The sequence below is a fragment of the Cotesia glomerata genome, linkage group LG4 (genome assembly GCF_020080835.1).
Source record: "Cotesia glomerata isolate CgM1 linkage group LG4, MPM_Cglom_v2.3, whole genome shotgun sequence".
NCBI lineage: Eukaryota > Metazoa > Arthropoda > Insecta > Hymenoptera > Braconidae > Cotesia > Cotesia glomerata.
In genome coordinates this window covers 3,866,194-3,893,887 of record NC_058161.1, presented here as the reverse complement: position 1 = coordinate 3,893,887, position 27,694 = coordinate 3,866,194, and the positions used below count along the sequence as shown (strand labels likewise).

The 27,694-nt window shown below is 25.0% G+C and overlaps 1 protein-coding gene and 1 long non-coding RNA gene across 17 annotated transcripts in view; both read left to right on the top strand.

Annotated features, from left to right (window-relative positions):
* Window positions 1–595: 595 nt before the first annotated feature.
* Window positions 596–22,547, top strand: LOC123262644 (kinesin light chain). Of its 16 annotated transcripts, none has more exons than XM_044724937.1 (9): window positions 596–733; window positions 1,105–1,151; window positions 11,040–11,406; window positions 13,413–13,578; window positions 13,686–14,401; window positions 15,297–15,500; window positions 15,669–15,680; window positions 16,590–16,706; window positions 17,016–17,499. In XM_044724937.1, exons 3-9 carry the CDS (start codon window positions 11,065–11,067, stop codon window positions 17,139–17,141), a joined length of 1,683 nt encoding a protein of 560 aa, XP_044580872.1. In that variant the 5' UTR covers window positions 596–733; window positions 1,105–1,151; window positions 11,040–11,064; the 3' UTR covers window positions 17,142–17,499. The 16 variants fall into 16 exon arrangements, 15 of the variants coding, with proteins under 15 accessions (XP_044580872.1, XP_044580873.1, XP_044580876.1 ...); XM_044724938.1 differs by lacking the exon at window positions 596–733 and adding an exon at window positions 899–1,037; XM_044724942.1 differs by lacking the exons at window positions 596–733; window positions 1,105–1,151 and adding exons at window positions 6,998–7,276; window positions 7,964–8,008.
* Window positions 22,548–27,247: 4,700 nt separating this feature from the next.
* LOC123264410 overlaps window positions 27,248–27,694 on the top strand; it is an 88,097-nt gene continuing 87,650 nt past the window's right edge. The window contains exon 1 of the long non-coding RNA XR_006509336.1: window positions 27,248–27,295. This is a non-coding gene — a long non-coding RNA (uncharacterized LOC123264410). The remainder of the gene's footprint in view (window positions 27,296–27,694) is intronic.

The window sequence follows — 27,694 nt, the reverse complement described above, 5'->3', positions numbered from 1 at the left end:
TAAAATTATAAAAAAGTTTATAACGTCAATTAATTATGAAAATTAAGTTAGCTGACGTTTAAAAATTTTTAGAACTTTTTTTTATTAAAAAAATTATTGCAAAATAACAAAAAAAAATTTTCATTTGTAAAAAACTTGAAAAACTCTAAGTGCAGTTTTTTAGTTCTCATTTAATAATTAAGAAAAATCAAAAAAATTAAAAACGTCGGCTAACTTTAGTGTAATTGATAATATTAAAGTGAGACGACGTTTTAAATTTTTTGATTTTTTTTAATTATTAAATGAGAATAAAAAAATATTTTTAAAAAATTAAACTCAAAGTTTTTCAAGTTTTTTACAAATGAAATTTTCTTTATTATTTTACAACAATTTTTTTAATAAAAATGAGTTCTAAAAATTAAAACTTAATTTTCATTATTATCAATTAACTTCAATGTCTTTCTTAATCAAAGTATTTTTAATAAAATTTATTTTAAAAATTACTATTAAGCATTAATTACAACAAAACTGTGTAAAAATGGATTGAAAATAAAAATTGTACATTTTAAAATTTTCAAAAAAAGCGCGGGATTTTTAAATAAAATAATCGCCGCTAGAGGCGCTGTTATCAGTCATCGCTTTTACTTTCGACGAATCATAAAGTCATTACGAGTCAAAGCATAGTAACTCGTTGGCAAAAAACAATTACCGAGTGTGTAACAATCATTACATCGTCTATCAGTTCAATAACAAGGTAACTAATAATTAAATACCTCCTGGAAAACATTAATTAATAATTAAAATAAATGTTAGAAAAAAAATAAAAAAATACTGGTGTTATTAATCAAGAACGCTCTCGCCATTTTATCCTGTCACATCTCACTTGTCTTGTGATTTAGATAGTTCGTGAGCTAAATGTAATTAAAAAACGACCATTTGAGAAAAAAGTAACATTCAAATGTTTCTTATCTATAATTACGACTATCACGGCTCGAGCGTTTGTAGAATACTCAAGAGTTACTTACAAATAACCTCAACTTTATAAAATATTTTTCAATGTACATATTCTGTTGTATCAAAGCTTTGTATTATTATTATTACTAATTCATCTGTCATTTTTTTCAGTGTAATGGTAATTTGAAAAATACCGAGGATTCCGCTCTGGATCTAGAGTGAGTATTTTATTATTTATTTTTTTTATTTTTTAGTATTATAAGAGCTTGGTGAAACAAAGTTTTAGTTTCTTTGTGAGATTCTCCCAGAAACAGAGCATCTAAAAAATTTTCGACTATCGACCGTCAGCTACTACTTGGAATATAATGCATTACTGACATACCAAGTGTGCTTTAGAACACTTATTTTTATTGTGTGTTTAATTCGCTTAGTCTTGTCTTCGGGTGCTCTTTCACTTGTATTGCCACGCCTTCAACGAGAGCAGGTGTAACCGGACAAACTTAAATATTTTAATTCGTTTCCGCGAGATTCACACCGTAACGGAATCGTCTTCCTCTTTAATTGTCGTTCTACCTTCTGTTGTTAAGGATCCAATGTTTAACACTCTGACTATGTTATGTTTTATTTGAGTCAGTCGGATGAATAAATATTTATTTGAAATATAAATATAAATTGTTTGATTTTGATTAATTAATTAAAAAAATTTTATTTGTTTTGAGAATTCAATTGAAAATTTTTTCATTATTATTTTAGTCAGTTTATAAATTTTTTAAGTAATTTAAATTAAGAGAGGAAGAAAAATTTGGCTTTCAGGATATTCATATGATAAAATCAGTTTTTTTAGTGAAATTTAGTGTCATTACAAAGGTCTTGAATTTGTGCCTTTTTAAGGTTTTATTTCATTCTCTCCGATAGTAAATTTATTATGATATTTGGGTTGCATTCAAAAATAATCTCTAGATACACAATTAAGAAATGACCTTGTATCTTGTGAACTATTGACATTTTTAAAGATATAAGCTCATCCCGATGTTACACTCATCAAGACCTTTCATTTGAGTACCCACATCAATTTTCATATATTTTATATATTTATATATATGTATATATGAAAAATATATCAAAATGCATGTGGGTACTCAAATGAAAGCTCTTGATAAGTGTAAATTCGGAATGAGCTTATATCTTTAAAAATGTCAATATTGAAGAATGTACAGTGCAATTTAACATAATTAAAAAAATGACCTTGTATCTTGTGAACTATTGACATTTTTAAAGATATAAGCTCATCCCGATGTTACACTCATCAAGACCTTTCATTTGAGTACCCACATCAATTTTTCATATATTTTATATATTTATATATATGTATATATGAAAAATATATCAAAATGCATGTGGGTACTTAAATGAAAGCTCTTGATAATTGTAACATCGGAATGAGCTTATATCTTTAAAAATGTCAATATTGAAGAATGTACAGTGCAATTTAACATAATTAAAAAAATGACCTTGTATCTTGTGAACTATTGACATTTTTAAAAATATAAGCTCATCCCGATATTACACTCATCAAGACCTTTCATTTGAGTACCCACATCAATTTTCATATATTTTATATATTTATATATATGTATATATGAAAAATATATCAAATTGCATGTGGGTACTCAAGTGAAAGCTCTTGATCAGTGTAACATCGGGATGAGCTTATATCTTTAAAAACATCAATATTTAAGAAATGACATTGTATCTTGTGAAATATTGACATTTTTAAAGATATAAGCTCATTCCGATGTTACACTCATCGAGACCTCTCATTCAAGTACCCACATTAATTTTTCATATATTTTATAGATTTATATATTTATACATAATATATATGAATGTATGAAAAATATATCAAATTGCATGTGGGTACTCAAATAATAGCTCTTGATGAGTGTAACATCAGGATGAGCTTATATCTTTAAAAATATCAATAATTAAAAAATGACATTGTATCTTGTGAAATATTTACATTCTTAAAGATATAAGCTCATCTCGATGTTACACTCATCGAGACCTTTCATTTGAGTACCCACATAAATTTTTCATATATTTTATATATTTATATATATTATGAATATGTATATATGAAAAATATATCAAAAACGCATGTAGGTACTCAAATGAAAGCTCTTGACGAGTGTAGCATCGGAAAGAGTTTATATTTTTAAAATATATATTATATATATGAATATATGAAAAATATATCAAAAATGCATGTGGGTATTCAAATGAAAGCTCTTGATGAGTGTAACATCGGGATGAGCTTATATCTTTAAAAACGTTAATATTTAAGAAAATACAGTGCAATTTAACAAAAATCATTATTTAATAAAGCAAAATTTTAATTTTTTATAGTTCACAAGTCACGGCAGTCAAATAGTAACTGCAACGTTGCCATTGCAAATTACTTAAAATAAATAAATTATTAATTTATATTAATTTTTATTTTTATAATTTTTAAAAAAAATTTTTTTACAAATTTCAATTAAAACTTTTACTTAAAAAAATTTTTTTTAAATAATTACTTATTCCTTCTCATTAAATATCTTAATAATAATTTTTATTATAGTTATTTTTATCGAAAAAAATTTATAAAATTCAATTGCATATAAAAAAAAATAAAGACGTTAGATCATAATTATTTAATGAATCTTCTGAATCACGTTTCTTATATAAACAACTTTTTCATCTGCGGAAGTAAAAAAACTAAAATTACAGCAAAAAAAAAAAATTTATTTCTTCAAAAACAATACATCCATTAAAATCAAATTACTGTTCATATCTAACACATTAAATTCAACTAAAATTCCTGAAGTTACTTTTAACCGTTAATTAGCTTAACACACAAATAATTAATTAATCACTTATTATTAAAAAAAAAATCAAGAAAGTAGAATAAAAATTTTACTTATTAATAAATTATCGCATGTTTGTTCCACCTGATTATTAAGTATGTAACTGTATAATTAAACGTGGACAAAATATGAAAGTACTTAATTGTTCCTCCGAATATTAATGAAGTTTAGAGTCAATTAATCAATTATAAAAGGAAGTAAACAATTTTCAAAAGCTGTCTAATTGAATAGTCGCAAAAACAATTGTTCATAATTAAGAAATCAATTATTGTGCTATTTTTATTTTATATTAATACTTCCACGTGGAAGACAAAAGTAATGTCTATTGTTGACAAACATTTTGTTTATTTTTATTAATATATTGTATTGTATTGTATATATAAAATTAATGATATTAATATAATATAAATAAATGTATTATAAGTTGTTATGGCTGAGTTGAGCTGAGTTTAGTCGGTCTTGGCGGTAGTAGTTATATTACTCGGATAGTAATGTCGTCACGGTATGAATCATCGGATACCGTCTATCGCATTCAGCTCTCAAGCCATCAGTTCTATGTACTATATACATTTTACGAGACACAGATTTTATTTTATTAATTATTTTGATACACAAAACTTGTAACATTAATTTTTTAGTATAAGTTTTGTTTATTATTTACTCAGTGTTTTGTAACTCGACACATGATACAATGTACTGCACTTGCAACTAGAGTAAGCAAATATTTTTTTATCTCTAAAAATTTAATAGCTAGTTAAGTATTAGTTTCAATTTATTAAAACAGAGTTTTGTTTATTTTAGTTGGTTTGTTAAAGAAAGTTAAACTTAAATTTATAACACTAATTTATTTTTATTTTATCACTTAATTAGGCAAGAAGTAACTTTTGTTTGAATTTTTTGAAAGTCATTTTCTTTCATAAATTCAAGTGGGAGTATGGTTTGTTTTTAGAAATATGCTAATTTAATTTTTTAAGCTTATTTATATTCAAGAAAATTTTATCTATTAATGTTAATTATTATTTTAAAAAAAAATTAATGGTAGGATTAAAATTTATGTTATAAAATTTTTAGGTGTAAAATTTTACATGTAAGTTTTAGGGATATTTATTTGTGTAGGAGATTTCAAATGTTTGATACTTGGTATGTTGAATGTATTTGAAAGAAAATGACAGTTCAATAGAAAAGAGTTTTTAAAAAGTGATTAGTCGGTTATCTAGTTCATTAGATTTTTTTTTAATTTAAAAATAGAATCATTGAATTTTTTTTATAGAAATGGATTTATAATTTAAGTAGTTTTATAATTTATTTTGTGGTGAAATATTAAATCTTATTAATAAATTTTGCAATAAATAAAAATTTTAATCCTCATAAATTTCAATAATAATTAAATAAATTAATTACTCATTTATATTTTTTAAAATTTAATAAAAGTTTACAGTGTATAAATTCATACTTTAATTTTATTTATTTCAAGTTAATAAGATGGATAGATTTATTTAACATTGTACAACAGTAACAACTGCTTTTTACAATTTTTTCATCACAGTATTTAATATTAATCTGCATCTTAATAAATACTTAAAACTCTGGTTCCAGCACCACTTTTACTTAAATACTTCATATTGTCTATTTCAAGTTAATAATTTTAATTTAATAGATATTCCACTTGAAAATTTTGGTAATTGTGCAATTTTACATTCATCTGATTTTCTTGGCATAAAAAAATAAAAAAATTAACATTTTGAACCTTTTTTTACTCTTCAATTAATCTCTCTACAATAATAAAAATTTTAATTTGCAAAATTAAATTTTTCAATCACTTTCAAAGCTTATATGAACAAAATTTTTTTTTTTTAAATCATTAATAAAATATGTCCACATAAGTTTATAAATTTCTAATATTTTTTATAATACTGAAGTTAGCCGTCAGCTGTCAATTTTAAAAATTTTTTTAAAAAATAAATTGCAATAAAAAAATACTATTAAAAATTTTCACTTGTAATTTTTATTAATTTTCACATGTGGAATTTTTTAATTAATTTTTTTTATAATAATTTAATTGCTATAAAATTCTAAAAAAATTTTTAATATCTGTCAACTTCAGTGTCATTATTTTTGGTATTCAATGTTTAAAAATAATTAATTATATCAAAAATTAAAAAAAAAAATTTTTTTTAATCTAAAAATTGTCTCATTAAAATTTTCTTTTAATTTTCGTATTTTTGAAAGAAAAATTTGTAATTATTAAAAAAAAAATTCTAAACATAATTTTTATGCCAAAAAATCCGATGACTATAAAATTGAAAAATTATCAAAACTTTTATTGTTTTTATTTGAAACAAAAATTAATTTACTCCAAAAAAAAAAATTATTTAAAACTAAATTACATTGGAGTAAAAAAAAATTAATATAAAATCTGAAATTCAAATAAATTACTAACTAATAAAAAATAAAAAAATTTCCTAATGAACCTTTTGAAATCAAGTTCTTTGAACTCGTCAATGTTTACATTTATAAAAACTTTTCAAGATTGCATAAGTGTGTCATCCATTGTAAAAAAGTTCCCTTTCATTTTTCCTCATTTTCATGTCAAGTCATAACATATAACATAACATGTCTTGATTCCAGTGAAACAATAATGATAATGACGGTAAACCGCCCCTGCGTTCCATACCATCCACCGGTAGTAGTAGCATGCATGTGCAATTACACACTCAACTTTTACTCAGTGCAGTAGCAAGTACAAGTACATCTGTACTTACACTCTTATTATTCACATACATCACATCAGTTATTTATAATGATAAAGTATGGGTGAATATGCAGCAAAATGCACACAGATATCGAGGCCACATGAGTAGCGCACGCGCTGGTACAAACTCCCACCCCTTGCAATTAAGTACTACATACCCACGAGGGGTAAGAGACTAAAATCTACTGAAAACCCAAATGCGACTTCAGTGAGGAGTTAAACCCCTAAGTGACGTGATTCCCCGTAGTTTAACATTACTCTGTATAGACATATATATTTTTCTACCAAATTTGTTGTAGTTTTTAATAGTTAACAATAATATTAAAAATTAACGCTAATATTTAATATTTAATGTTGATAATTAAATAACAACTATTAATTTTTGCACTGAAGATATTAAAAAATATCTTAGATATTTAAATTAAAATTTTAAAAGTTTCATAAGAAGAAGTGTAGAGTCTTGAAATTAGTGCGGCATTTAATTATAAGAGTTTAATTAACTCGATTTATATTTATATTTAAATAAAACGCTGATGTCTTCGGCTAGACGTTAGCGACACAAATCGATATCGCCGTATATATATAAGGGTTTTATCTTTTTTATACGGATTAGGTAGGTCTGGCAGATTCTGATATTATCAATGGGTAGAACTGATATGTCTAAAACACTTAATGCCTATAGAATGTGAGTTTAATCGTAAGTAATTATATTATCCATTTAATCACTGATTAAAAAATTCATTTGATTTTTAAGAGATAATAAATTATTCGTCAGTTGTCAATTTTAAAAATTTTAACAAACGATTACAATAAAAAAATGCTTCTAAAAATTTTCACTAATAATTTTTATAAATTTTCACATGTTGAATTTTTTAATTAAATTTTTTTTATAATAATTAAATTATTATAAAATTCTAAAAAAATTTTTAATGACTGTCAACCAGTATCATTAAATTCTTGGATTAAAAATTCTTGAATTAAGAAAGTTTCTTTGGGTCAAATAAATTTTATTTTATTAAATCAAATTAATTTTTTTATCAATTTACATTCCTCATTTTTAATTATGAGTCTGAAAGTAGCAGATTATTTTTTTTTTAATTCTAAATAATTTAAAGTTTAATATGATAAAAAAATTGTTAAAATTTTTAAGAGTTTCTTTTAAATTTTTAAGCGTATTTTATATATATATATATTTTTTTTTTTTTTTGATAAATTAATTGTTAATTATTTTAATAAATTTTTTGTTTAATTTATTAAATTCTTGGGAAGAAATGTAAGTTTGAGTTAATTGTAATTATAAAATAATTAATTAAGAAGTTAGATTTAAATAAATTATAGAATTAAAAAAAATTTTTGTTTGTTAATTGTCTAGTCTTCTACGAGAATTTGATGAAAGAGTTGAGAAGAAATAAGACAGGTTATTTTAAAAAATTTCTTGGATGTTTTTTACTTTATATTTTATTGCTCTAAATTTTTGTAGTTGTGGCTCGAAATTGGGAAAACTTTTTTAATGTTTGTGTAAAATTTGTGGTTGAAAAAGTGAAAAGTTTTAGAGTAGTTTTTAGTGTTTTGAAATATTTAATTTATTGTTCATTGTTTGAAAAGTTTAATAATGATTTTTTTTTATTTTATGAAGAAATTTAAAGTTTAATAAAATATAAATTTTTTAGAATAAATAAGTAATAAAATTACAATTGATAAAAAACACATTACATTTTTCTCGTTAATTTTTCATCAAATATATTTTATAATTCATAAAATATTTGAAGTTTTAGTAAGAAAAATTTAGATTAATAATTTCAGAATAAATTATTGTCAATTTAATGAGAAATTCAATTTTTTTAATTGTAAAGAAAAAATAACTGCGTATTTTTAATTCTTAATTTAAAAGAAAATGTCAAGTTTCTATTTTCAGTGTCGTATTCTTACAATAAGAACCCCAAGTCTACTCATAACTTGATAAAAAATGAGCAAGTCTTAAAAATAACTTCTATAAATTTAACAAAAATTTATTTATACAATAAAATCGATTTTTTAAAATAAAAATTACTCAAATAAAACAAACTCTTCGTGAAAATACACTTTTTTTTATTTTTCCGCTGAATCTTACTCGAGAAAATTTTGTCAAGTGTGAGAGGGTAAATAGAGGCTGAACTAGTGAGCGCACGTGTTTTTATTTATCTCGAATAGATTATCCGATAAGTTAATTATTGATCTTTGTTATGGCTTATGGATTTAACATTTCAATTAATAACAAACTTTGTTTCATGTTATATTCAGAAACGTGTTCAAAAAATAATATTCAATATTCAATTCCATAAAAGTAATTTTTTTATTCATTAACCGGTGGTATTAAAGAAGATAATAAAATCGGTCTTATTAAAATAAAATAATTGAAAAAAGCCACTTCCAGTCAGCCAGTCAGACTATTTATCAAATTTTTCAAACGCGAAACAAGTTTCAGTTAAGTTCTTGTAAATGAATCTCTGTCTGCTCTTAATCGACGCGACCTTGCGCGAATTGTCAGCTGTTGAGACTCGATCAAGTAAAATTCAAAATTTTAAATAATAATAGTAATAAATAAAATTTTATTATTATTATTAAAAAAAAATTAAAGTTCTTTAAAATATTAAAATATCAAACTAAAGTTATTATTATCATTATTAGTAAATAAATAAAACTTTGCTTTATTAAATAATGACTTGTTAAATTGCACTGTACTTTTTTAAATATTGACATTTTTAAAGATATAAGCTCATAACGATGTTACACTCATCAAGAGCTTTCATTTGAGTACCCACATGCATTTTTGATATATTTTTCATAAATACATATATATTATATATATAATATATATAAATATATGAAAAATTGATGTGGGTACTCAAGAGAAAGGTCTCGATGAGTGTAACATCGGGATGAGCTTATATCTTTAAGAATGTCAATAGTTCACAAGATATTTGTTAAATTGCATTGTACTTTCTTAAATATTGACATTTTTAAAGATATAAGATCATAACGATGTTACTTTCATCACGAGCTTTCATTTGAGTACCCACATGCATTTTCATATATTTTTCATATATACATATATATTATATATAAATATATAAAATATATGAAAAATTGATGTGGGTACTCAAATGAAAGGTCTCGATGAGTGTAATGTCGGGATGAGCTTATATCTTTAAGAATGTCAATAGTTCACAAGATATTTGTTAAATTGCATTGTACTTTCTTAAATATTTACATTTTTTAAGATATAAGCTCATAACGATGTTACACTCATCGAGACCTTTCATTTGAGTACCCACATCAATTTTTCATATATTTATATATATAATATATATGTATATATGAAAAATATATGAAAATGCATGTGGGTACTCAAATGAAAGGTCTCGATGAGTGTAACATCGGGATGAGCTTATATCTTCAAAAATGTCAATATTTCACAAGATAAAAGGTCATTTTTTAATTATGTATCTAGAGATAGAGCATTTTTGAATGCAGCCTAAAAGGCACAAATTCAAGTCAAGACCTTTGCAATGACACTAAATTTCACTAAAAAAATCGATTTTATCATATGACTATCCTGGCCACAAAATTTTGTTTATTATTTTAATAATATAGATAATAATAATAATAAAGTGTTTTACAATTGAAAAAAAATAAATAGTTCAAATCTTTGAAAACAATCAAATTTAACAAATCCCTTCTTCGTCTCACTAAAAAGCGGTCAAGGTCCGCTTAAAAACCAAGATATCGAAATCAATAAATCTCATTGTACATTTATCAATGACATCCATTATTACAGAAAAAAACAATAATTAAAATCCTACAAAAAATTGTAATTTATTGAATAAAAAAAAACCAAGAGTATAACAAAATTAAGTAAACAAAACTTTACGCGCAGTCGTGAACTTATTGAACGATTGATATTTTTCGTCCGGTTTTGCGCAACTTTCGACATGGGGTAAGTTATTATTTCCGAGGTATTTAATATTATTTATAATAATATTCTGATGAAAAAAAAAAAGAATTTAAATAACAAGTTACTGATGGATTGAATTATCCTTGCGGAGTCTGGTTCTGAAAGGGTTTTTTCAGTTGTTACATTATATGTGAAAAATTTTTACGATCAGAAGGTCGACGAGTTTGTAGTGGTCATTGGACGACAACTGCTGCAATGCTAGCAGGTCTTTAAGACATTTATTTTATTTTATTCAACACAATAATTAATTATCTTTGTTTCATTAAAACAAAACTTTACCATTTAAATATTAATGTCAAGAATGTTTTTATTTAGACTAGACTGATTAGGCGTCTGATAGAATTAAATTCTATAGAGAATTGTTGATGTTTGTGAATGTCATATCAAGCTTCATTATTTATTTTTAATTTAATTTATTTTTGTGATTTTTATTAATTGATATTTTTGCTTGCAGAAAAAAAATAGAACACATTGGCAGAATGACAGCCATGACGCAGGAAGAAATAATAGCTGGCGCCCGAACAGTGGCCCAGGGCTTGGAAGCTCTGAGGGTCGAACACACTGGACTCCTCCAAGGACTCCAGTCTCAAGAGGCACCGGAGGCTCGTGACAAAGTCAGCCTCCTCTGTAAAAATATTGAGATGATAGAGCTGGGCCTGGGCGAAGCTCAGGTAATGATGGCTCTCGCGAGCCAGCTTCAAATGGTTGAGGCTGAAAAACAAAAATTAAGAACTCAAGTCAAAAGGCTTTGTCAAGAGAATGCTTGGCTACGTGATGAGCTTGCTGGTACTCAACAGAAGCTACAGGCTAGTGAACAAGCTGTAAGTTAGGCAATTTTTTTTATTTTTTTATTTATTAGTTTTTTATTTATTTATTAGTTTTTATTTATTTATTAGTTTTTATTTTATTTATTTATTAGTTGGGTTTAATTTTAATCTGGCTATAAAAGGTAAAATTTATTTAAAGAATTCAATGAGAAAATTATTAATTCAGAAGAATTTTAAATTAAGGAAAGTTTGCTTTAATTTGTAATTCAACCTTTGATAATTTATTCAGTTTTTTAATCTTTAAAGAACTTATGAATTATATCTTAGCTGTGATTGAAAAAAACTCTATTATTATTTGAAGCTCTGAGAATGAAAAGAATACTTTTTTTATTAATAAGAAAAATTTTTCTTTAATCAAAAGCTTTCATTGTTCAGATAGTGAATATATATTTTAAAGAATTATTTTAAGGTAAATAATTATAATCTATATTATTAAGAGAATAAGAAAGATTTTGTGTCCAGGACAGTCATATAACAAAATCGGTTTTTTTAGTTAAATTTAGTGTCATTGCAAAGGTCGTGATATGAATTTGTGCCTTTTCAAGGTTTCATATTATTCTCACCGATTTATTATGATAATTATTTAGGCTGCATTAGATAATTAAGACACACATAATTAAGGATTAATCTTGTATTTTGAAAACTATTGACATTTTTTAAAATATAAGCTCACCCCGACATCACATTTATCGAGACCTTTCATTTGAGTACCCACATCAATATTTCATATATTTATATATATTATGTATATGTATATATGAAAAATATATCAAAAATGCATGTGGGTACTCAAATGAAAGCTCTCGATGAGTGTAACATCGGGATGAACTTATATTTTAAAAAATTTTAATATTTAAGAAAGTACAGTGCAATTTAACAAATATCTTGTGAACTATTAACATTTTTAAAGATATATGTTCACCCCGATATTACACTCATCGAGACCTTTCATTTGAGTACCCACATCAATTTTTCATATATTTTATATATTTATATATATGTATATATGAAAAATATATCAAAATGCATGTGGGTACTCAAATGAAAGCTCTCGATAAGTGTAACATCGGGATGAGCTTATATCTTTAAAAATGTCAACATTGATGAATGTACAGTGCAATTTAACATAATTAAAAAAATGACCTTGTATCTTGTGAACTATTGACATTTTTAAAAATATAAGCTCATCCCGATATTACACTCATCAAGACCTTTCATTTGAGTACCCACATCAATTTTCATATATTTTATATATTTATGTATATGTATATATGAAAAATATATCAAATTGCATGTGGGTACTCAAATGAAAGCTCTTGATGAGTGTAACATCGGGATGAGCTTATATCTTTAAAAATATCAATATTTAAGAAATGACATTGTATCTTGTGAAATATTGACATTTTTAAAGATATAAGCTCATTCCGATGTTACACTCATTGAGACCTCTCATTTAAGTAACCACATTAATTTTTCATATATTTTATAGATTTATATATTTATACATAATATATATGAATGTATGAAAAATATATCAAATTGCATGTGGGTACTCAAATAATAGCTCTTGATGAGTGTAACATCAGGATGAGCTTACATTTTTAAAAATATCAATAATTAAGAAATGACCTTGTATCTTGTGAACTATTTACATTTTTAAAGATATAAGCTTACCCCGACATTACATTTATCAAGACCTTTCATTTGAGTACCCACATCAATATTTCATGTATTTATATATATTATATATATATGTATGTATGAAAAATATATCAAAATGCATGTGGGTACTCAAATGAAAGCTCTTAATGAGTATAACATCGGGATGAGCTTATATCTTTGAAAACGTCAATATTTAAGAAAATACAGTGCAATTTAACTAAAGTCATTATTTAATAAAGCACAAGTTTATTTATTTATAGTTTACAAGTTATGGCAGTCACTTAGTGACTGCAAGGTTGCTAGTAATAATAATAACAATAATTTCAATTGTTTTTAAGGTTGCTCAGTTGGAAGTCGATAAAAAACACATCGACTTTATGGAAAGTATGAGACAATACGATCCAGATCCACCAGCAGACGATGAAAATGTAAAAGACAAACCAAAGGAAGATCCAATGGTCGATTTGTTCCCGGATGATGAAGGGGACGAACGAAACAGTAAGTGTACGTTAAAAACAGTTCCATATTATTTTTCGATCCATAAAATACCACTTATTAAAGCTATTAATAAATGTCTGAGTTAATAATATAATTATTTTAAAAATAAACAGCAATGTCACCAACCCCGCCGTCACAATTTGCCCAGCAAGTGAACGCCGGCTACGAGATACCCGCACGTCTGCGTACGCTGCATAATTTAGTAATACAGTACGCAAGTCAAGGCCGCTATGAAGTTGCAGTTCCACTGTGCAAGCAAGCACTGGAGGACCTTGAGAAGACCTCGGGTCACGATCACCCAGACGTCGCAACAATGCTTAACATACTGGCGCTAGTCTACCGCGATCAGAACAAGTACAAGGAGGCGGCCAATTTGTTGAACGACGCGCTCGCGATCCGTGAAAAAACCCTCGGGGAAAATCACCCAGCAGTCGCCGCGACGCTTAATAATTTGGCGGTGCTCTACGGAAAGCGTGGCAAGTACAAGGAAGCTGAGCCGCTCTGCAAGCGTGCTCTGGAGATCCGGGAGAAAGTTCTTGGTCGCGACCATCCAGACGTAGCCAAGCAGCTGAATAATTTGGCGCTTCTCTGTCAGAACCAGGGCAAATATGAAGAAGTTCAGAGATATTACCAGCGTGCGTTAGAAATCTATGAAGCTAAGTTGGGTCCAGACGATCCCAATGTTGCTAAGACGAAGAATAATTTGGCATCTTGTTATTTAAAACAAGGAAAATACAAAGATGCTGAAGTTTTATACAAACAAGTTCTCACTAGAGCACATGAGCGGGAATTCGGTGCTATCGATGGTGATAATAAACCTATTTGGCAGGTATTGCATCCATAAATTTGTTATTTCTGTTTTTATTTTAATACAATTCGGCTGCCCAATTTGAAAACACAGTAACTGCAAAATTTTTATACCTAATTTTTTTTAATATTGCTACATTTTTTATAACTTTTAGACCTTAATTTCAAGTATTTTTTCTTAAAAATATTTATATTCAAGTATTACTATTCATAAATCAAATTTTTTTGCAATTTGGCAGGCAAACTTTTTATTAATAAGAAAAATTTAAAAAAATTTCTAAATGTTAGTTACTGTGTTTTGAAATTGGGCAGCCGAATTGCACTGTAAAAAATTGGGAGTGAATTTTTATTCCCTAGAGTGAATATGAAATTTAATTTTTAGATTAAATAAATTTTTACTTAGATGAAACAAGTTTCATATATTAAATTACTAAAAAAATACTTTAAAAAATTTATTTCAAGTTTAAGTTTGTAAATATTAATTATATTTTTCTAAAAAATTTGACTAGAGCATTGAATCTAATTTTTAAGTAAAAAAAAAAAAATAAATTAAAATTACTACACTCAATTAAAAAAATTTAGTTACTTTAATATTACTGAAATTAAATTTTATATGGCAATTTTTAGGATTTTTTTAATAAATAAATTAATACAGAGAATTTATCAAAAAATGCAGCTTGTAGAAATTAAAGAAAAATACTGATAATTTTTTTAAATATTGGAAAGATAATGTCAGTTTTTAAAATCTCTAAATATAAATTTTATAATTTTTTCAACGGATGAAATTATTATTTTATGTTTATTTGATGAAAAAAAAATTTTACGGGAAATAATACAAATAAAATCTGCAATTCACTCCCCAAATTATTCACAGTGTAAAAATAAGATTTATAATAATTGCCGTGATTATTTTAAAGGTCGCCGAAGAACGAGAAGAAAACAAACATAGAAATAAAGAAAATGCACCTTATGGCGAGTACGGTGGATGGCACAAAGCGGCTAAAGTTGACTCACCCACCGTAACTACGACGTTGAAGAATTTAGGAGCTCTTTACAGACGACAGGGCAAATACGAGGCTGCTGAAACCCTTGAAGACTGTGCTCTGAGATCACGCAAGGAAGTGAGTTAAAAATTTATTTACTTTTCAATTATTTACAAACAGAGCATAAATTTCATCGTGAAATCGTTACATTAATTTTTATTCAGGGTTTTAAGTAATCTTGTGTGAAAATTTCAATTACAATGCTAATTAGAGTTTAATGTTGCACTATTTTTTTAATGCACGCAGCATTTGCAGCAGGTAAGTTTTCAATGCTTTTGCAAATTTCATTCATCATTCACGCGATTTTTATTTTTAATTATTTATTTTTTGATAAATTAAAATAATTTTATGATTAGTATTTAGGCTGCATTCGAAAATGCTCTATCTCTAGATACATAATTAAGAAATTACCTTGTATTTTGTGATCTATTGGCATTTTTAAAGATATAACTTCATTCCGATGTTACACTCATCAAGACCTTTCATTTGAGTACCCACATCATTTTTTCATATATTTATATATATATTATATTTATGTATATATAAAAAATATATCAAAAATGCATGTGGGTACTCGAATGGAAGCTCTTGATGAGCGTAACATCAGGATGAGCTTACATCTTTAAAAATATCAATAGTTAAGAAATGATCTTGTATCTTGTGAACTATTGACATTTTTAAAGATATAAGCTCATTCCGATGTTACACTCATCAAGACCTTTCATTTGAGTACCCACATCATTTTTTCATATATTTATATACATTATATATATGTATATATGAAAAATATATCAAAATGCATTTGGGTATTCAAATGAAAGCTCTTGATGAGTGTAACATCGGGAAGAGCTTATATCTTTAAAAACGTCAATAGTTAAAAAAGTACAGTGCAATTTAACAAAAATCATTATTTAATAAAGCAAAATTTTATTTATTTAAACAAAAGGAAAAATTTTTTTATTTTTTAATAAAAAAAAAATAAAATAAAATGCTAGTTTTTTTTTATCTTGACATTTAAAAAAAATTTAATTGTTTTTATATAAATTTTTCTAGTGAAAAAATAAAAAAAATATATTGAGAGTTGAATAATTTTTTTTTTTTTAATTATTTTAATTTTTAATAAAATAAAAAAACTGATGACTAATATTCATAAATAATTATTTTCAGGCCCTGGATTTAGTAAAACAAGCTAAAGTCGCACAAATACTTGGTGATGAGAAAGGCTCAACGCGACGTGGATCACGTTCGAGCCTGGCGAACAGTGAGCACGAGCAGCACGACGAGGTGAGTGTCAAAAAAAAGAAACCTTGACCACTATAATTTATCAAAAAATTTGAATAGTTAAATTTAAAAATGATTACAACTTATCTTATAACTATAACAGTATTTTATATATATATATATATATATATATATATATATATATATATATATATATATATATATATATATAAAAATGTATATCGCACCGCATGTCGTAGTATCACCATTAGTCGTCTTCTATCCTTTCTTCTTTCTTTTTTGTTTATTTTTTTTTCGTTGTCCCGGCCCGATCTGACGATTCTTCGACACACACATGATCACAATCCACAGGGCTCGCTGCCGCTGGTACAGAGGTCACTTCATGATGGACAATCCACCAACAGCGACACTAGTTCTAATAAACCCGGGTTCAAAAATAAATTCTTCCACGTTTTCGGTATTAATTCAAACACGTAGAATTTAGTAATAGAAAAAAAAATTTAAATCATTTTTTACTGTTTTATTATTACACGCACGAGATAGACTCATATTTTATAATTAAAATTAATAACGCAATCTCATATGTCTTAATTGTAACTTGTCATTGAATTTTTTATTTATATAAATCACAAGTAACGTCAAATATTTTTATTTTATCTCATTAATTGCTCATATTTTTTTTTTTTAATTTTAAATTATGTATGTTTAAATTAATATGAGTAATTAAATACAATAATTGACGATAGGTGCTTATAATTGTGCATTTGCCTCAAAAACAAAAAAAAAAAAAAAAAAAAAAAATAACAATTAAGACCAGTGATAAAAATTATTTATTGATAAGATCTGAATGATTAATTATTAAAGTTAAAATAATAAAGATAATAGTAATGCTTCAGACATATCGCGTTACAGATGTCATAAAAGCGTATAATAAAAATTCTATTTTTTTTTTGTCCAAAAAAAATTTTTAGTTTGGAGAAAATTTTTTTTTTGCATTTCTCCACATTTCATACAAAAATAAGTTGATTCCCGAAAAAAAAAAAAAAAAAAAAAAAAAAAAAAAATTTTTATACGCCTTTTATGGCTCTCGACTCACCTCGGATACCTTAAGGGCGTATAAAAAATTTTTTTTTTGGAAATCGACCTATTTTTGTATGAAACGTAGAGAAATGCAAAAAAAATTTTTTTTTTCAAACTAAAAATTTTTTGGACTTAGAAAAAATAATAGAATTTTTATTATACGCCCTTATGGCTTCCGGGACCCACCTTGGATGTCATCAGGACGTACAAAAAAATTTTTTTTTTTTAAACCGACGTGTTTTTTCATGGCATCCGAAGTGGGTCCCGGGAGCAATAAGAGCGTATAAAAAAATTTTTTTTATTTGGAATCAATGTATTTTTATATGAAACGTGCAAAAATGCAAAAAAAATTTTTTTTTTCAAACTAAAAATTTTTTTAGACTTGGAAAAAATAATAGAATTTTTATTATATGCCCTTATAGCTCCCGGGACCTACTTCGGGTGCCATAAGGGCGTATAAATTTTTTTTTTTTGCATTTCGTACGAAAATACATCGATTTCCGAAAAAAAAAAATTTTTATACGTCTTCATGGCTTTTTCATCGAAACCGGTATACGCCCTTAAGGCATCTGAAACGCGATATAAAAATAGTCGGGCATTAAATATTAAATTTATTTTCACTAAATACGTCTCAGGTATTTTAATTGATTGTTCATTCTTATAGAGATGTATATTTTTCATTGCTTTTACAATTAGCATTTAATAAAGTCGCTTTTTAAAATTTATATTAAAATAAAATAATATTAATAAATAAAAAAGATATAATGTTTTTTATTAAGCACAGTGTTTCATTTACTTCCATATAACGCTCAAAAAAAAAATAAAATAAAATAAAGACTTTAAATTTAATTTGTCAATTATATACTGAAACACTTTGCTTATTTATTAATTATTAAATACATAAATAATAATATAATAAATGATATTATTAATTGAGATTACTTTATAAATATTTATATTTTACGGCCTTTTATTATTATATATAATTATCTACGTGAGTGATTGTCGCGTTAAAAGTAGTGCCTTGATATTTTAAATTATTTACTATTAAATTTATTAATGAACAATGTTTTTATTAAGTAATAGATTAATATAATTAATCCATGTATAAAAAATAAATTTTTGCTTACGATGCACGCATAAATTATTTTACCAAAAAAAAAAAAAAATCGCGTTTTTTTTATGTTATTTTTTTTATTCGCTTAATTGTAAGTTACGCGGGCCCGGGGCTTAGGTACAGTCATAGTCGATGTTCTGGACAGTATACAAGTGAGAAGAGTTTGTCGAGGGACCTCAATGGGAATCAAAAGACTTGAGAAATATACGCTGTACAGGTGCGTATTTTTAGTAGGATTACTTCTGTTACATTCTTCTACTCTCTATCCCTTTACAATGCACAGTAGACGTGTGTAAACTTATTAGTTGCTATTATTATTATTTTTATTAATTTATTAAAAGGATATTTTTATTCAGGTGAAGAAATATTGAAGATAATTTTAAAAAATTTTTATTTTAAATTAAAAGCCGGAAAATAAATTTCCTTTTAATAAATAATTTAATTTTGCTTGATAAATTGCTTCATACATAAATTTATTTATTAATTATTTTTTTTTTGTAATATTTAAAAAATGTAAAGCACTAATGGTGACACTTTGTTGTTTATTGTGTTTCAATTTAAAAAATATTAATCGCCTGTGTTTTTTTTTTTTTAATCGTATCATACTTTTTTACAAAAATGTAAATTAAAAAAATTAATTAAGGAGGAAATACGTGCAAAAGGTCGTTTTCATTAATTTTTTAAAGGTATAAAAAATTAATATTATTTATTAAAACTATCAGGTTATTTTATAAATATATTTGAGAGTATTTTTTCGTATTAAACAACAATATAACAACAAATAACGAAGATATAAGCTGATACACATCGTAGGTTGTCATCCGACTTAGCAGTTAGTGTGCAGTGTGGAAGCCACAATTTTTATCTAAAATCAATGGCACAGAAAAATTACTTTTTAGGTAGATTTCGTAGAAATCTATCTATTGCATTGGCCCTTGTGTTGGAATTCACAAGGAATTTTGTAATTTTATCTCTTATGTAGTCGAGTAAGGCTCAAAATTAGCATTGGTTCGAAAGTTTATATATTTATGTAATATAACGCGGCTTGTGAACACGATAGCGTTTACAATTCTCAACGGATTTAAATGAAACTTGGTATACATATTCTTTGGGTAATTACCTTGAACGAGTTCGAAGATAAGCAAAATCGATCAATTAGTTTAGAAATAATGGTGGCCATTTAAAATTTTCAAAATATTGAAAATCACGTTTTTGGTCACTTCATTGATCTATAACTTTTGATTAAAAAAAGATAGATAATTTTTGAAAAATTCATGTGATAGCTCATAAAATTACCTTTAATTTAACGTATACAACAATGAAATTTTGACGTTTTTAGTTATTTTATTAAAGTTAAGAGTGCCATTGCACCATTTTCAGGCAATGTGTAGTACAACCGACTTATGTATGTTATTTTATCAAAAATTTCATTCTGTGAAATCAACCTTCCATTTCGGATGTGGCCAAATGGCGTTTTTTTTTTTATACGTGTATTTTCAATTAATCTTAAAATTAAAAAAAAAAAAAAAATAAAAAAATTCATCGTATAAACTCAATGTCCATCTATTGGATAGAGATCAGAAAAGTATCACCAATAGATAGACACTAAATTTTATTATTTTTTTTCGATTTTATCATTAAAATATTATATTTATAGCTTTGTTAGTGAAATATAAGCGTAATCAAATGTACAAATCTTACTTCTTTTATTATTTTCAATAATAATAACAAATAACGTCCACCAGCTAACTGTCACATGCTTACTAGTGGTGGCGCTCTCGAAGCAAAACCTCGAGACGTCCAATTTATATGATTTTTTTAAACTATTATTTTAAATAAAAAATTACTTTTTGCTCTTAGAACTATATGTAGACATAAAAAAAAATAACGACTTAAGATTTCTGTTCTTAAAACTAATGTAATTGCTTCTGGAATTAATATTTGTCCATCTATTGGGGTATTTACTCTATACAACATTGAAATTTTGACGATTTTTAGTTATTTTATCAAAGTTAAGACTGCAATTTAACCATTTTCAGGCAATGTGTAGTACAACCGATTTATGTATGTTATTTTATCAAGAATTTCATTATGTAAAATCAACCTTCCATTTTGGATGTGGCCGAATGGCGTTTTTTTTAGTAGATTTCATAGAAATCTAAATATTGTATTGGTTCTCATGACGCAACTTTTGGAAAATTTTGCTATTTCCTCACTCAGCTCGTCGAACTGATTCAGAAAATACATATGGTTCAAAAGTTTATATATGTATATATATATATATATATATATATATATATATATATATATATATATATATATATATATATATATATATATATATATACGATATAACGGGCTATGTCTCTACTCTAACTTCCGCAATTCTAATCGGATCTCAATAAAATTTAACATACTTATTTTTTGACCGGTTTCTGAGGTTAAGTTCTAAGATGAGCCAAATCGGCCGGTTATTTTAGAAATGAGAGCAATTTGAAATTTTTGAAAAATTTCAAAAATTCCCATTTTTTTACTGTTTTTCCATGTAAATACTATTGAACACAATATCCTAATAAATTTATGTTTAATGCATCTGAAAGCTTATTAAATAAGCTTTAATTCATATATCTATTGATTTTTAGCGTTAAGAATGACCCTCCCAAAAATGGAATTTTTAGTAGATTTCATAGAAATCTAAATATTGTATTGGTTCTCATGACGCAGCTTTTGGAAAATTTTGCTATTTCCTCACTCAGCTCGTCGAACTGATTCAGAAAATACATATGGTTCAAAAGTTTATATATGTATGTATATATATATACGATATAACGGGCTATGTCTCTACTCTAACTTCCGCAATTCTAATCGGATCTCAATAAAATTTAACATACTTATTTTTTGAAATTTGTTGTTGCATTCGTTTTATAAAATATTTATTATTTAATTTTTCTTATTAGAAAACTTTGATTGTAGTGATTGCAATACAAACCATATGTTAAAATCTAATTTCAATTTTTATTAATAAGTAATAAAATGAAATCTACTTCCATTTCGGCTGCCGAATGGTCTTTTTTTTATACGTGTATCTTCTATATGAACCTCAATTTCAAAAAGAAAAGTAAAAATTTTAATTTTTTAGAGTGCTTTGAAATTAAATCATAATTTTTTACCATTTTTTCATACATTGTTTTTATTGAAAAAAAAAAAAAAAAAAAAAATAGTTTAAATAAAAATATCGCTTATGATTGAGGTTCATATTCAGCGTAATTGTATAAAGAAAAGTAATTTTTCTGTGCCATTAGTTTCAGATAAAAATTGTGGCTTTTATACCTCCGCTACTTTTTAAGTTAAATTTTCGTAAAATATGGAAAAATATAAATATATCTATGAAATAACCTGATAGTTTTAATAAATAACATTAATTTTCATACCTTAAAAAAATTAGTAAAAAATCAGCATGAAAACGTTTTTCTACACATATTTCCCCCCTTAAAAAATAAAATATTAAAAGTAAGATATGAAAGCAATTAAAAATAAAATTTCAATCTAAAAAATAAAAATAGAAACAATTTTGGTAGAAGTAGCAAATTTTTTTGTGTTACAGAATCGAAAGTAACATGCACGGATCATTAATTATTAATGGATTAATGGATTAATAAGCCACTGAGGACAAATAAGTGTCAAGAGAAAGTACTGAAGAACCCTACCCAAGTGATGATGTCAGCAACCACAGCGTTTTTTATTTAAATTCTTTTTTTACCGATGTTAAATAGTGAAAACGTTGGTTCGATGTCTTACCGCTGGATTGTTCATTGATGCTATTACTAATAACTATAAAAATAATATTAATAAATAATAATACATTCCAGAATTGCTTTCAACGATAATCGCGGCATAAATTGCACGTAAAAGTGATCGACTAACACTTAAAAAAAAAAAATAAAATTTAAATTTAAGTAAATAGTTTTTAAAAAAAAATATTGAAAAATTGTGAGTAATTAATCTGGAATGGGCTACTACGCGGTGAATTGGTAAAATCAAGCTTGGAATTTTTAATCAAAATTGTTTAACAATTACACATGTTATTTGCACTAAATTTTCCTTCTATCAAAACATATCTGGACTATTATATGTTAATTGTTTTTTTTTCCAGCTGTAATTATGTTAAAAAAAATTAAGTATTGATTATCTAAAGAAGTGATTACTGCAAAGATGATAATAATAATAATAATAATTTAAATAGAACCAAATGAAACAAAGAAAATAAATTTAACTTGTGTTCTATTTGTATTAGTCTTAAGGTTATACTTATATACTTTTATTAATTATTAATTATTAATTAATAAAAATATTTATTTAACCGGTTTGATTTAAATAGTGGATCTGAATTGTCAATTTGAAACTTGGTATGTAGGATTAGTCACCTATCTTTAATCAAGCTGATTAATTTTACAATTTTTTTTTACTAGATGAAAGTGAAAAAAATTTTTTTGAGTGTTTTATTGTCAAATTATAAATTGAAAATTTTTTATTAAGTAAAATAATTTTGATCACAAATTGCATGATTTAAATTTTAAAAATAAGTTTTATTAAAATTATGTATTAATAAGGAATGTTTTATAAAATTTATATAAAAAAAAATTCACCGCTAAAATAATTTATTAAAAAATGTACTGTGTATTGGGTTTAAGTTAATAATAATTATTTATTAATTGTAATAATTATTAAGCGCTAAATTAATATTTTGTTTATGTACTCTCGACGCGATATCTAAGCATTTATACCGAGCGCCTGAGAGCTCAAGGCCTAGAGCTTGTGTCTTAAAAAATATATGATTTTATTGTTTTAGTATTAAAAGCATTTTTAAGTATAAAACAGTTATTAATATATTTGATTTCAATTATATTATATAATAATATAATTATGACACTAATAAAAAGTGATTTCAATGTATTCTTCAATATTATCTAGAATTTTGTTTTATTAAAATGACAAAGAAGGTTTACCGTCCTACAAAGTTTATAAAGCACTTTTATTTCTGTGCAATTTTTATTTAAATATAGTATTTATGCTAATAATGCATTAAATTATCTTTTTCTTAATTAATGTTTATTTTACGGTAATTTAATGCATTAGTATTTATTAGTAATATTGTAGCGGGTATTCTGGCTCTCAGGTGCAGAGAAAAATTGTTACTAGATCTGATATGTATAAGCTTTGGTTTAATAAAATTTTAACTTGTACAAAAAGTTAATTGATTATTACTAGCAACCTACAACCTACTTTCTTAAATATTGACATATTTAAAGATATAAGCTCATCCCGATGTTACACTCATCAAGAGCTTTCATTTGAGTACCCACATGCATTTTTGATATATACATATATATAATGTATATAAATATATGAAAAATTGATGTGGGTATTCAAATGAAAGGTTTCGATGAGTGTAATGTCAGGGTGAGCTTATATCTTTAAAAATTTCAATAGTTCACAAGATATTTGTTAAATTGCATTGTACTTTCTTAAATATTGACATTTTTAAAGATATAAGCTCATCTCGATGTTACACTCACCAAGAGCTTTCATTTAAGTACCCACATGTATTTTTGATATATTCTTCATATATACATATATATAATATATATAAATATATGAAAAATTGATGTGGGTACTTAAATGAAAGCTTTTTATGCGTGTAACATCGGGGTGAGCTTATACCTTCAAAAATGTCAATAGTTCACAAGATATTTGTTAAATTGCACTGTACTTTCTTAAATATTGACATTTTTAAAGGTATAAGCTCATCTCGATGTTACACTCACCAAGAGCTTTCATTTAAGTACCCACATGTATTTTTGATATATTCTTCATATATACATATATATAATATATCTAAATATATGAAAAATTGATGTGGGTACTTAAATGAAAGGTCTTGATGAGTGTACCATCGAAATAAGCTTATATCTTTAAAAATGTCAATATTTCACAAGACACAAGGTAATTTCTTAATTATGTATCTAGAGATAGAGCTTTTTCGAATGCAGCCTAAATACTTACCATAATAAATTGATTTTATCATATGACTATCCTGGACACAAAACATTTCTTAATAATATAGATTATTTTATAAAAAAAAAAAAAAAACTATTAGGTAAATAATTAACACAATAATATAATTTATATATTAATATCTAACCACATTTATTACACCACAATACACATCGTTATACAATTTATATTTAAATAATTTAATGTTAACACTATAAATTGATAAGTTTAAGCGATTTATTTTTTTTCATTTTATAATTAATAAATTGTTAATATTAATATTTATCATAATTATAATTATTTTTCCATATATAAATAATAACCGGAGGTATAAATAGCACACTTGTCTCAGAACCACGGGTTTATAAACTGACAGACATTTCTAAGGAATTTACTTTAAATAAAATTATTTATTTCATGGAATTTTAAGCGTTATAAATTTTTTTCGGTACACCGGTCATTCTACTTTTTATTAATAATAATTATTTAATTAATAATAATAACATATTCTGTTCATAGATATTATATTCCATACGCATATGATTAATATTAACTTTAAACCTTAATAATTAATAATTAATAGTCTATACATGGTTGCGACAACAAGAACTCTTGAAGCTTAATAAATTTTTTAAACATTTCTTCTTTAAAATTGTCACTTTTTAATAATTCGTTGATACTGTTAATAAATAATTATTGGTTAATTATCATTTAATTATTTAAAATTGTTCCATTTAATTAATTAAACTTCGGAGTCTATTGTCATCTATTTTATTTTTTTTTCTTCTAAATACTGTACAATAGTAATTTTAATAAAATACAGAAATGTATAAAAGAAATAAGTAATATATAATAATACATTAATCTATTAATATCAATATTAATAATAATTATTAATAATAATAATTATAATAATTGTTATAAAACATGCAGATACTTGGATCAACGGCAGTGAAAAACAGTTCTGCCCAGTAAAACTTTATTTTAATTTATTTCTTCATTAATTATTAAATATTTAAGTGATAATAATCCTTAAAATTACTGGCGTTATATTTTTTTATTTCAATATTAATATTAGTTCTAGTATACTGATATACAATCTAAAAAAGCCTTTTGATAATTTTTTTTATTAAATGTACAAATAAGCTACAATTATTTTTTAATGATTCCGGATGTTAATAAATAAATAATTAAAAATTATAATTTATTTTAAAATTTGATGGATGATGAGCTTGAGTATAAAATTTTAGCAAAAGCTAGTCAATTTTTTTCAAGGAAATTATGCATTTAGAAATTACATTTTTTTTTTAATTTTAAATTTTCACGGTTTTTTGCGCGCGCATGCGCGCTTGCTCAAAGAGGCTTCTGCGCATCGGAGCAGCGCCATTTGCATTATTCTCAACGTACTTTTACCGGGAGGACGTCGCTCCGTGTATTTTAGAGTTTTTTTTAAGTAATTAATGAGTAATGAATTATAATTTATTGATCATATGAACGGGTTTAATTAGTAGAACAGTAATTTCGATAAATTTTAATGGAAAAACGCGTAAAATCGCAAAATTTTAAGTTTTTAATTTCGGTATTGCGACTTCGGGTATTTTCGGTATTCAATCGGTCGTTTTGGAGATTGTCGTGTACTTTTTTGTACTTTTAATCATTAAAAATATTAATTGCAACTATTTTTTGGCGGAATTTAATAAAATTAATTAATTATGTCATTATGAGTATTTATGATATTTAAATTAGCAGGCATTTGACAATTTTTCTTGAAAAATAAATTATGTCAAAAATTTTTTTTACAAAATTACAGTTATAATTTTTTTTTGTAAATTTTTTTTGTCATAATTTATTTGTTAAAAAAATTATTAGATTTTTGACAATTTTAGTATCATTGAGTATTTCTGAGACATTTTTTTGTCTTTTGAATTCCCTCCTGGTAAGAATAAAAAAAAATGACACTAAAAGTTAGCCGACATTTTTTATTTTGCTCAAATTATTAAATTAAAACTAAAAAATATTTTTTTTAATTTCATTGACAGTTTTTCAATTTTTCTACAAATGAAATAAAAAAAAAAAAAATTTTAGTAATTTTTTCAATAAAAAAAAAAATTTTTTTAATTTATTAAATTAAAACTAAAAAATTTTTTTTTTATTTCACTGCCAGTTTTTCAAACTTTTTACAAATGAAATTAAAAAAAAAATTTTTTTGTAATAATTTTTTTCAATAAAAAAAAAAGTTTTTTTAATTTTTTACATGTCGGCTACCTTAACTTCCTCAAAAAAAAAAATTCTATTATACCTAACCTATAAATTTATAAAAAAAATTTATATTTCCAGATAAAAAATTAGCAGAGTTGATGAAAATTATTCTCAATAAAAGGTAATTATAAAAAAGATTAATATCTAATATAAAAGAAAATTTGAAACTTGTTCGCGCTGGCAGTGATTTACAGTAAGTAATTTCTAAATGCACTCATAGATGTCGCACCAATGGTATAAAAATCCAACATCTTTGATCGTTGACGTTAAAGTTAAAAAATGATAATTTATTCCAATTGTCTTCTTTGACCTTTTAAAAATAACTCTTTAGTTTATACTTATGCAATTTAAAAAAATTTTTTTTTTTAATTAAAACCATTAGCAGTACTTAAAGTTAATCACGAGTAACGAATGATCGGCACCAAGCATAACAACTATTACTCTTAAACACGCAAGAGCAAATGCTCTGGGCATTGCTATACTGGAACTTCACCTTACACAAATAAACTCTCCACGGATA

Bases quoted from the DNA above. Each gene is read 5' to 3' on its own strand.
- LOC123262644 (XM_044724932.1), top strand. From the start codon at position 7,233: ATGGGTAGAACTGATATGTCTAAAACACTTAATGCCTATAGAAT. The intron at 7,277-11,039 runs GTGAGTTTAATC...TTTTGCTTGCAG, and splicing joins ACACTTAATGCCTATAGAAT to AAAAAAAATAGAACACATTG. The intron at 11,407-13,412 runs GTAAGTTAGGCA...ATTGTTTTTAAG, and splicing joins TACAGGCTAGTGAACAAGCT to GTTGCTCAGTTGGAAGTCGA.